Source organism: Geospiza fortis, unplaced genomic scaffold (genome assembly GCF_000277835.1).
Source record: "Geospiza fortis unplaced genomic scaffold, GeoFor_1.0 scaffold147, whole genome shotgun sequence".
NCBI lineage: Eukaryota > Metazoa > Chordata > Aves > Passeriformes > Thraupidae > Geospiza > Geospiza fortis.
In genome coordinates, this window is record NW_005054372.1 from 365,816 (window position 1) to 378,398 (window position 12,583).

General features: G+C 36.4%; 1 protein-coding gene across 1 annotated transcript in view; it reads right to left on the reverse strand.

Annotated features, from left to right (window-relative positions):
- The window catches only part of POLN (DNA polymerase nu), an 81,946-nt gene that overhangs the window by 51,658 nt on the left and 17,705 nt on the right, over positions 1 to 12,583 (reverse strand). Inside the window, exons 13-15 of the mRNA XM_031060065.1 lie at positions 2,135 to 2,192; positions 554 to 631; positions 15 to 129 (exon numbers count right to left, since the gene is read on the reverse strand). Of these exons, the coding sequence (XP_030915925.1) occupies positions 15 to 129; positions 554 to 631; positions 2,135 to 2,192 (251 nt within the window). The remainder of the gene's footprint in view (positions 1 to 14; positions 130 to 553; positions 632 to 2,134; positions 2,193 to 12,583) is intronic.

Sequence of the window (12,583 nt, forward strand, 5' to 3'; positions counted from 1 at the left end):
ACATTTAATCTTACCACTGAGAAGCCAGTGTAGTAAAGATATCAGTGATTTCAGGTTCTTGGAACAGTTTCAGAAGTTCTGGTTCAGATGACAAGTCAGCAAGGATCCTTAACTCAATATGGGAAAAGTCTAGAAAACAGAGTTAAAATGCATCTATTGCTCTAACATAAAAACATACCTGCATTTTAACCAGACTATCACAAATTAAAATGCAAGCCTGGTGTATTCAATCATTTCTTCATTCTCAAAAAAGGCAGATGCCTGTAAGAAGCTCATCCTGGAGATGTTATTTTCCAGCTATGGATCACAAAGTGTCTCAATCCTTCATTATCTTCATGTGTCAACTAATCTTATTAACTGTTTCTACTCACAAGGCTAAAACATCATCCACTTCCAAAGCATAATAAGGAACACACATCACATAACAAAATTAATTGTTACTAAGGGATTTGACAGCCTTGTAAAATATGTCATCCAAAGGAGAGGGGAAAAAGACATGAGAGAACTGTGACTATTAATATGTATGAGAATAATAATTCACTCTCTGTCTTACCTGCTGCTAAAAATGTACATCCTTTTTTTGAAACAAACAGTGTTCTTGGGGAAATAGTTATTATGTCCTCTTCTTTTCCTAGAGAGGAGATACACATTTAAATCCCAAACACCAGTTCAAAAATACCGTGCTGCGAACCATAGAAGGTTTTATACCAAATACACAGCCAACACCACAGAAATGGCAGTGTAAGCAAACTAGCAGAGCACCAACTGCCAGCATCACAATTATCTCACTGTATCAGTCATGTACAACTTTACCTCCACCATCCTTGCAGTACTGCTCACTTCCTTTCCCAAATCTAAACCCTTTCCTAAACACAAGCTATCAAATATATAAAATAACTAATATTATTCACAGATCACTTAATAAAGGATACATTCATAAAGAAGGGTCTACAAAAATAAGTAAAAATATGTATTTTTGTGTCTTTGACCATGCTGCAGCAATGTGTTAATAACCAAATTGAGTTACAGATGATAGGGAAATATAATATTGAGAACATACAGCTGTCATAGGCATCCAAATTGGAATGACAGAAATCCCCAATAACATGATGAAACACTAACACAAGGTACTAGAAACTGAATGCATCCAGGAAATATCACTTGACATAGCGTAGGGAGGGATGGTGTTTGAAATGCAACAGAATCTGGTCAGCATAAAAGTGAAGAAAATAGAAAAAAAATATCTCTTGATACAGAAAAAAAACTTAGAAATACATTTTTGAGAAGCATATAAGATGATTAACAAAGTCTCCAGAAAGTTTCATGTGCTACAGTTATGCCCAGCACCTCAGGTTTATGCTGCCCCTGCTGACACAGTTTTTAATAGCAACTTTTAAAAAATACTTACAAAAATGACTCTTGTAGATAAAATAAAACTGCTGTCAAAATTTTACATTATCTTCCCTAGCCTCCTGTTTAATGACCTGTATTACTTCCAGCACAGGGAGTGAAAAGCTGTGAAAAGGCAAAGCTTGCCCTTAGCAGAGGACCATTGAGCAGCACTGGCCAGCTGTGGCTGCAGGCATTCCAGGAGGAGAATGTGTGTTCCAAAATCTTTCTTATATTTGAGTCTGCTAGTGTGGGTTTCTCTCTTTATCATTTGGCTCATGCTTTTCTAGACTTCACTTTGATTCTCTCTGAACCATCTGCCTTAAATCATCTGCCTTAACACATCTGTTATCAAAAACAACACATCTGACTAACTACTGGTGTTTAGTTGTGAGTATGATTAAAATGGCCCAGTTTAAACATTGACTCAGGCAAAGCCTTATGAGCTGAACACACACAAAATCATCCCTAGGATATTTAAGATATAGCATTTCATTTGGAAAAAGCGAGGGAAACAAAATAAATCTAAAAAAAAAAGCTTTTAACTATTGAAATCAGTGCTGAAACACCAAATATTTCTTCAGGAACAACCAGGAAAAGTAATTGGCTGAAATGCTAATGTATAACAAAGCATTGATCATCTGATATTAAATGCTGGACCTATCAGCTTGCTTCAAAATATAATACCACACAGTAAAATAATTAGATAAAACTGTCTTTTCATCTTAATAAAAACACAGTTTACCTTTTATGTACTGTTTCTTGGCGATTGTAACTGGATGTTTAGAGATACCTTGAATGTTCTACAAACAGGAAGAATAAAAATGCTTAGTAAGTGAAAATTTATTAAAATATGTTTAGGAACAATTTATTGCCAGCATTAGTGATACTAGTGCCAACAAGTTTTTCCCATATAATAAGAAAGATTAACCACTTTGCCTTCCAAAGGAATCTTCACACTCTGCATCTGTATATACTTTTGAATATTTGTTCTTCCATAAAAATTGGAAGATTCTAAGAACAATTACTCACTTGTGGCCATTTCAAAGCCTAATCTCTGGATGCACCATAGAAGATAATTAGTAATCTAATAGAAAATAATTTTCTTCCTGTTTTAACCTGTGTCTTTTAGTTATACTGCATCACTTCTGAAAAAAGAACACATGTGAATCTTGACTGCTGGCTACAGGAGCTGAATATTCTTCAGCCTCTTGGATTTTTTCTAGTATCTATTCCTACTTTTTTGCAATGCATAATAAAATAAATAAGGAACCATTTATTGTCTACAGCACATCAGTCCAGGTTGAAAAACAGAGCTAATTTTATCATCCAACATGCAGGTCTAGGATCAGCAGCAGATTTTTTTCCAAGATCTGGGTTCATACACCTCCAGTAAAACATCAAAGATGCACAAGAAAACTCCTGTTATTTTGTGTCATTATGCCTCTTTATCTAGAAAAGCAACACATGACAAGAGAATGTGTATCAAGCTCTGATTTTGTCATTCCATGTAATTAATTTGCAAGTGGTTCAGGAATTAGAGGAACATACTAATATTATGCAATACTGAAAGTTCAGAGAGTGGGAATAGTGCTATATAATTTCCAAATCAGAATGATCATTTTCTATGCAATTTTCAGCTCAAAATTGTTATTTTAAACTTAAGAGGGATATAATCAGACAGCAAAAGCTATTGAAATCTAAAGCAGAAGCAAAAGAACAAAACCCCCAAACCACAACAGTACCATTCCTAGCATTAGTACCACCCTTAAAGATGTACAATTAAATGTATTCAAGTTGAACACCTGCCACAGCACCCTAGAGAGAGAGATAGGAAAATACCACACAAAATACAGAATATTTTCACAGCATGGGTAAAAACTAGCAACACTGCTCTCAGTCCATCAATACTCAGAAGAAACACTTGCCAACTGGAATTTTTTATTTTTTAGTTTCTAGGAACATTTAAAAACACAGTTGTGGCAATGCTTATGGTAATGCATATTTTAAAGTCATTTTTGAAGAAAGTGGTTATTTCATCTGTACACAAAACTAACACTCCCATAGGCAACTATTGATTTCCACTAATGACAAGCTGGGGAGAACTAGTGCCCATTCATATGAATAATATGCAGTCCAAGTGGCCATGGAGTCTAGTAGATCCTAAGAAACCCAGAAAATTTAGTCCTTTATTATGTACCTGGACATGAATGAATGTGGGAGCCTATTTTTACACGCATTAAAATATATTTTAACTCTGACTTATAGAACTATTCTAACAGAGGATGTAGAGGGGCTTTTCATTTGACTCTACAGTGGTATTGTGACATGTACTTAATCAGGAAATTCCCAGCACAGGTTAAAATTGTTTATAGTTACTCTCACTGATATTTTTCCTTGTCTCATTAGTTTCAAAATCCTGAACAAAGTGAATTTTTTAAAAAAAAGTATTTCAAAATCTATCAACAATGTAAAAATCAACCACTACATTGCTATCTTGTTTACATTGAGGGCATATGAACAAAGTCTACCTTAAACTCAATTTTAAATGTGTTTTTAATAATTCTGGAAAACACCAGTAAGTAATTACAAGTGCAAAATGTCTTATCACTTGTAAATTAGTTAACACCTCATAATTTGACTAGATCTTCAGAAAAGAGGTAACTCAAGAAACATGAGAGTTGTACTGTTCATCTTTAAGCTATTGGAATAGTTTAGCACATCCCTCTCATCTAATTTTAGATTAATTAATTTTAGGCAAGTTGCTGGTTTAAACAAGCTGTGTAGAATCCCTCTACAGCCAGGGATTTTGACTCTACTGGCTGAAGGGTGTAGAATCTACAGCCAGGACAGGAATCTGCAAATGGAGATCCTGTTTCCAAGACAGGAATGTCTAGTGGATAGTTCAACCTATCTCTATAAGACACATACTGACAAGTTGTCCTAAGGTTCCCCTGGAGGTGAGGTATTCTAATATTTAAATCAAATTTTCTGAAATTAATTTATTCCAGATATTTAAAAGAATAGAGAAATAAGGAGACAATCTCACAAGAGTCTTCCAAATATCAAAGTTTCCTCTGTTTGGGTCAGGTGACTGTTTTCAACATTTTCAAAAGTGGTAAATTAATGTGGCCTGGGCACATGATCACCACCACTTTGGGCTATAAAATACATCCTGTAGTTTTGTTTTTATGTGTACATTTCAAGTCTTTCTGCAAAAACTTCACAGATCATCCAATCTGAGATGTGAATATTATCCCTTATTGTTAGAAAAGGGTATCCACATCTTGTTAGAATTTACAGAGAAACAAAATTGCCCTCTCTGAAAAATCATATTTCAACAGACAAGAAGGAATGCTTGAAAAGGTGTGGTGGAAAAGCTGGTTGTGGAAGTTAACTATTATAAATACCTCTCTTCACTGCTTCTGAGTGAGGGTAAAAAAAATAATTAAGCTATTCTAGTAGATAATTAACAAGAAAATCCTAGAATTATTTTTAAAAAAATTAAAAACATATAAAAACAACACCGTATTCCAAAATTAGCTTCCAATTGATAGAAGGATAAATGAAGCCAAAATCCCAGATTGAATGTGTCTGAAAGGCTGTGATGATCAGGGGAGATTTGTGAAGAAAGCAGCTGTCACTCTTATCTTCTACAAGGACAAGAGGAAGATGCAGAAAACTACAGGCCAATGAGCTTTTCCTCAGTTCCCAGGAAGATGATGGCACAAATAAGCCTAGAAAACATCTGCAAACATATTAAAGTCAAGTAGATGATCTGGGGTAGTCACCATGGATTTCAAATGAGGAAATCATGTTTAACCAGTGGCACCTTGTGCAATGCAATAAGCAGCTCTGTGGATGCAGGGAGAGCAGCAGATGTTGTTTACCTTGACTCCAGCAAGGCTTTCAAAACACTCACTCATAAAAGCCTCAGAGAAGCTGCTGAAGTACAAGTTAGATAAGTGGACAGTGAGGTGGACTGAAACCCAGCTGAACTGCAGCTCCACAGGGCTTTGGTGAGTGCCACAAAGGTGCAGTCACACAGCTGGAGGTCAGTCACTGCTGGAGCAGCCCAGGGGCAAATAAGGGCCAACAGCCCCATCTATGACCTGGATAACAGGACTGATGCAACCTCAGCAAGATGGCAGGCAACCCAAACCCCTGAGCAATGCTTGACATGGCAGATGAGTGATTCAGAGGGACCTCAGGCAGCTAGAGACACAGGGTGGCAGGGTCCCACAGGGTTCACAGTCTGCAGAACATGACCTGAGGATCATGGAGAAGAACAAGCTGAACATGAGCTTTGTACTCAGGAAGGCCAACAGCATCCTGGGCTGCATCAGGAAGAGCATCACCAGCAGGCCAAGAGACTGATCCTTGTCCTCTGCTCAGGGTGCCTGATGGGAGCATGTAGAGATGATGAAGCCAGGTTCTTCTCACTGATGCCCAATAACAGGACAAGAGGTGACAATCAGAAACCATTACAGGAAATTCCACTTGAATGTAAGAAAAACTTTTCTGCTGTGTCAGTGGTCAAACACTGGAACAGGCTGCCCAGAGAAGTTCCAAAGCCTCTACCCTTGGAGATATTAAAATCCTCAATAGACAATCTCCAGCAGTCTGGTCAAGGAGGCTCAGAACCAATGGATTTTGGGTGTCTCTCTTAAAGCCTCACAAACACAGCTTCAAGCCTTGATAAATGACGCTCTAATCCATAAGGAAAGTCACTCTATGCAAGGAGAGTAGAATCATCAATGAAACAATCCCTAATCAAAATCAAACAAGCAGTTTCCCAGTTTTACGAGGTTCTTCTCAGTCAGTTCAACTCTGTTGAGCTTTCTATTTCTGGTATCCAAAATTCTGCATCTTCATTTGCCACTGATATTTTCATCCCTTCCTAGATTAAAACCAGTATATTATTTCAGTTCTTTCCAAGGACTACAGTATACAGATATATATAGGATAAATTGCCTTTGAAGTCAGTGAAGTTAGATTTCACCTAATCAAAAAGGTTGGTGGTGCATTTTAATTATTTCTTACTCTACATCAAGTAGGATTGTTGTTTGTATTTCCTATACTCTGATTCCCCTTTCAGTTTTTTTATATGGATTCAGCTAACCCCTACATCTCTCCTCCTCCCCATTTACATTATCAATAGCATAAATTGTTATTTTGAACTAAGTAACCTCAGTCAACCCCAGTGGCTCTCAGAATACACATCCACGTCTGTATACAAAGGCATCAATAGTTATAAGCATTTTTTTTACTAGAAAATGGCTCACTAATCTATAATTACCCAGATCTGCATTTCTAAAGCTTTATGCAATATGTAATTCTGAAGCCCTACAAACTGCAGGGAGGGGAACAAAGCAATGTAACAGGTAGGTATTGAAATAAATGGGAATGCACAGAGGTGGCTGCTGACTATTCTGTGGGCATTTGATTCTGACTAATTCCCTCACTGTTCTAAGAGCTTACCTAAAAATAAGAACAGAGACAAAACTTCCTACTAAGATAAGAATATGCATTTATAAATGTATACAGGACAGATGTGTCGCCAAGGAAGTTAAAAAATAGCCAAGCAGTTAGACCAAACAGATAGAAGGAAGGAGTTAGACCAGGTAAAGTTATCATTTACATGTCCTTTGATGGTGACCAATCCACCTGCTGTTAGTGAGGCACAGTGCCAAACACAAGAGCAAAATAAAGGAATTAATTATTGTTTTACAGTGGCTACCAGCGCCAACAAATAGCAAAAGCTAGTTGCATTTCTTGTAAACAATAACATTTACTGGGACTGTGATCTTGTAAGATTTAATAGCTCTAATAGATGTTGCTTCAGGAAACCAATTATTTCCTCACACTTGAGAAATACACAGATTTTCTTTTCCATTTGAAAAAAGTTCAGAGCAGCAAAATTCTAGTTTCTCTCATGAAATGTAGCACTCCAGCAAAAACTGAAGCATTACAAGTCAAAAGTTCCTGCGGTTTACCTTAGCAACTTCTCCAGAAAGTTTATTAGAATAATTAGGCCACAACTATTCTCTTTGAACACCAACTCAGCTCTACACAATGAAACACAAAGTAAGCTTTTAAATCCACAGCATCTGTTTGATGACTAGCACTGTAATACTTTTAGAGCAGAAGCAAGTCTTTGGTCTGTAAAACCAGACTTCATTACAATGCTAATAGATAGCTGGATGACAATTCCTTTGAGCTTTACATTCCAAATTTCTAATTGCATTTTTAAAAAGTTTTCTAACTGCTTTTTTTTTTTTTTAATTCTTGCTATTCTTGACTGTTCTCTCCAGTTTATTTGCTTCTTCAAAATTTTCTCACTTCTTTTTCTTTGTCTTTTGTTGTTCTGCATGGGACCACACCTGGTGATAAATTGTGCTCTCACATCTCATTTAATCAGTTTGAGAAGAAATGTAAGCTCAGGTTCAGTGAACTGCTTCCTTAACCATCAACACTTCACTTGCTCCATTGTTAAAGGCCAAAGGTATTGGAGAACTAGCAAGGAAAACTGCACCCTGCCTAGAAGAGCATCTTTGCAATACAGAATGAAAAGACTGAGGGCACTCACAACATGAAACTCACTCAATTTATCTGGCACCTCCAAAGCTGGAGGAAACTCACTCATGAGAAATTACACTGCAAAAATAATTTTAAACAAGCTTTTGGAAAATTGCCACATTTAATTATTGCCCACACTAGCATTAATTAACAGTTCTAAAGGAATAAACAGCTATTTTCTGTGACTTTTATATGAAACACAATTTCAAGACAGTCTGAAGATCTAATTTTTAAAATATGGCATGGATTTCAATAAACACAGAAAACAGGAAAATGAACAAAGTCACCATAGCAATGCCAGCCTGGTATGGATGGGTACATGCATTCCTTAGCAAACCTTGACTTGTCTGCAATCGCCATCTAGTGGCTTGGGGAGAATTAAGGACATCTATTTTCCTCGTCAAAAACCACAAAACCATAAAGACTTCTGGAGAAGGATTCCTTCATTTTTGGTACTAGTTTGCACTTTTCAGCAGAGAACAATCAATCGAAGGTAAGGCACTACCCTCTTGCCTTACCAGCAGCAAAGAATTATCAAGGTTTTTTAGACATCAGACAAGTGGGAAACTTAGAAGTTATTCATCCCATTCCCACAAGCTTGATCAGCTTTGAAATACGTAAACACAAGGAAGGAAAAAAGGGCAACCAAAATTTGTGACTTCTTACTTCAGAGAGTAGGCTCTAAGAATAGTGTGCTTGATTTCCTACAACTAATTCTCTTTCTGCCATATTCCTTGAAATTTAGACTGACAATGATCTCAGATAATAAAGATTTAGCAGCACATGAAAAAGGTTTATATAAGTTACTTTTAAAATGAAAAAAAAATTTGCTCACTGATTTGATTAAAATCTGTGTTCTGTAAAAAATTTTCACCTTCACACAGCAAGCAAGGAAATTTGTATACCCACAGATCTTTGTATCTTTCAAGACAAAAAGTCTGCTTGTTTCCCATATACAAACTGACTATATTCTATTACTTATTTAATTTCATTTTCCTGAAAGAAAATTATACACAGAATACTAGCTCTGTTACAGTAATATCCATTAATATGGGAAGCTCAAACTCTGGGATGAACCTCAAGGAGATACAACTTGGTTTTGGTGGAAAAAACCAATGCTAAGGCATAGAGATAACTCCTTGAGTGGCAGCTGGAGATGGTAAATATCGTATAGTTTTAGATTAGCTGCTTTATATTACAGCTTTAAAGCAAACAGTGTCAAGGGAATATTGTCCAGGCCTCTAACCACATAAAAAACTACCAGATTTCTAGGTTGGAGCATTTCCTGTTAAAAGCAAAGATGGAACAGTTGTTTTATGAAAAGAGTAAAATTTAGCATCTCAAACAAGATTGTTCTACATACTGAGGAATTTGCTGAGCATATGTTAGCAGGGAATTCCTCTTAAAAGGCTGTGAACAGGAGGCTGGTTGAAGGAGTTAAAGGAAACCTAAGCAATGTCTGTTTGCTCCCAATGAGGAAAGGACAGTTCCTGACTTTACAGAAGTGGTCCTTAACTGTAAATTCCCAAGAGTCAGAGCCAGTGGATGATCATGCTGGGATAGGAGAACTATGGACTGCAAGGCCAAGGAGGTGACAGCAAGATGACCCCTGTCCTACTCTGTCCATCTTCAGAAGCTGTTATATAAACCACTGGGTTTTTGCCCACTGTTATTCCCAGCTTGGAAGAGTGCATCCATATCCAAAACTCTGCACAAAGTTTCCTGAGGCTTTATGAAAGGTTGCTGAGGAAATAAAGAACTGGCAAATTTCGCACTTAATGACACAGAAATAAAAATAATTGTCAGCAGAGAAAGATTAATATAATAGGAATGTAGAGCTACTGAGATAATTTTCCTGAATTTCTTTGGAATACAAATGACAAAGCTTTGGAAAATCATTACTGTGTGAAAACTGGTCCATTCAAGACAAGAAGTCTTTTTCAAGCTACCTAACTTTTGATCTTTACCTATAAACCATGTTTTTATCACATTTCAGTTCTGCTCTTGTCAGACCTCTCAGATATTTTAATTTTTTCCTAGATACAAATTGGAAGACGGTTGTACAGTAGAAGAACACTACATAGCAAAATAAACTATTTAAATACTTTTGCTATGTTAAAACATAATGAAATCTATGCTGAGATTGAGTTAAGACCGTATTTTGTCCTTGCAAACAGGAATTCAGCCATCAGAGAAATATAGTAACACGTTCTCCCTTTTGGAAGCTTGTAAGACAAGACATAATTTGTGTGTCTGAGATTTTTATGTTAAATGTCCTGTCAGAACATAAGTCTCCAAGCACTGAGTAGTTCCTACAGTGTATATCTAAAACTCCCTCTAATGGAGTGCTTCATATGAAAACCAAAAAAAAAAAACATCAGGCAGAAATTTCTAAAATCTTAATCAATCCACAAGAAGTTCCAACAGAAAACTTAATAACAAATAGACACAGAGATATTTAATATAAGGATCACATATGTATTTGTGCATATTGCTGAAGATTCAGTCTGAGCAACTGTCTTATGGATGAGGACAGAAAAAATTACCTCAGCAGGACATGGGTTCCATGAAACTCCTGAGAGCTTACAGAGGCCCAGTGACTGTGACCAGTGGGGACATCAGGGGATGCTGCACATGCCAGCCTCAGGCACAAGAGAAGTGCCCAGACAGGAGTTGAAATGTGAATAGATAAACAGCAGCAGAACAATGACTATGACAGACTATCAGTGAATGACACTAATTGTTTCTTGCAAGCTAAACTCCATGCTAATATTGCTCTTAAACTATTCTCAGATTACATGGCATCAGACTTAATAAAATTCCAAGAAACACCCCAAAGTGCATAGATTAACTCATGTAACAGAATACTTCCAGTAATAGATATTACTATAATTACTTTACTTTAAAACATCTTTGAATCTACAAGCTAGTGAAAGCTACATTAATCAAAACAAGCTTTTTAGCAAGGATTATTTTAATTTTGATTCTTGTTAGCTCTGTGCTACAATCATACTATAGAGAAAAATAACCTGGCAGAGGCAGTAGCTGTATTCCAAGATGAATTTCTAAAACATGATCATAACTTTGGCTTTTACCTGGAGCATTCCCAAAAGATCACTGGCAAAGGCCATTAAAAGGGTAAAATGAATCAGCATATAATCAACAACTTTAGCAATGCCCACTCAATAGCAGTAAAGGATCAGTGATGACAATTTAATTTATACATACTGGATTGAAATATATTATTTTCTAATTTTAAAGAAACAAGTGGAAGTATGCAGTGCTGTCATCTCTAAAGCATAGGAAGATTTTAGAGGAACTTTTTTTCCCCCATTTCTACAAATCTAAGCTTCTCTCAGAATTTCTTTTGCCAGAAACTAAAGGACAGTGAAGGAAGATTTCAGCCTCCATAGTAGAATATTTCATAATGTGCTAAAAATACTCTGGCTGACATTTTTCCAAGTTGTATAGAATCTTTCATTTTTGAGCAGCCAACTTTAATTGCTCTGTTTATTTCTGTGCTTATGTGTAGCTTGTAGAAGAAATAGTGACAGACTACCTTATCCTGCATAAACAAAATCTTTTATGCTATTACTGCAAGGAAGCAGATTTATACCAGCTGCACATTACCTTTCTTTAAATAACACATAGAACAATTATACATGCAAAGATGATCCCAAACAGAAGAGAAGAGGACAGGATTGAACTGCTTGTTTTAAAGAATGACAGCCCAGATGATGCTACAAGCTTTAGTGAGCCAAATTGTGCTATAAAATGTTGTCCATGTATTGGATACACCCACTCACCATGAGGTAAATATACAAATCAGGAGCATTACAACAGAGAATGCCAAAGATGGGCATATATCATAGAAAAGGACACTGTAGTCCAGATGCTGAGAGAACAAAGAGCAAACTTTGTTTCTCCATTTGAGTACTAAACCAACACAATGATGTTCTGGAGCATCAGATATGAGTGTTACTATGTGACCAACAGTGACTTTCCACACTATGGTTGTCACAGTAATAACTAAGAACTTTCTATTGCAAGGTTAAGGTAGTGTAAAATTTCATCCTGAAAATGTCATTGGACCAAAGGCTTGTCAACATGGCCATTCACTCATTTTTAAATACAATTCTCCTGTCATAGAACTTCAACTGTGATGACTGAGGAAGAGGAAATAGAGAACTTCTGTCTCCAACACTGTAAATGTAGTTTCTTCAGGCCTTCATTAAGATAACTCAAAAAAAACCTAAGCAACAACAAAAGCAGCTGTAAAAACATCATAACTCTACTCATAAAATGAGATGCTATTTTAGTGCTATTAGTGCAGTAATAACCACCATATGACTCAAGAGTATTGGAATAAACATACTGAAAAGAAATATGGCACAAAAATATGTTCTGAATGCAAAAGATGCTCAGAGAACACCAATCAACCACAACAATCAGCAAGCACACTCTGGCTTTCCCTAACAGCACATCAGCTCATCTGAGTGACAGGGGTTTGTACTGACTAGAAAATACAACATTAAATTGCTTTAATTCAGAGGCCCAAGAAAGCACAGACACATTCTCGTATCTGCTAAGACAACCCATCCTTTTTATAAGCAAA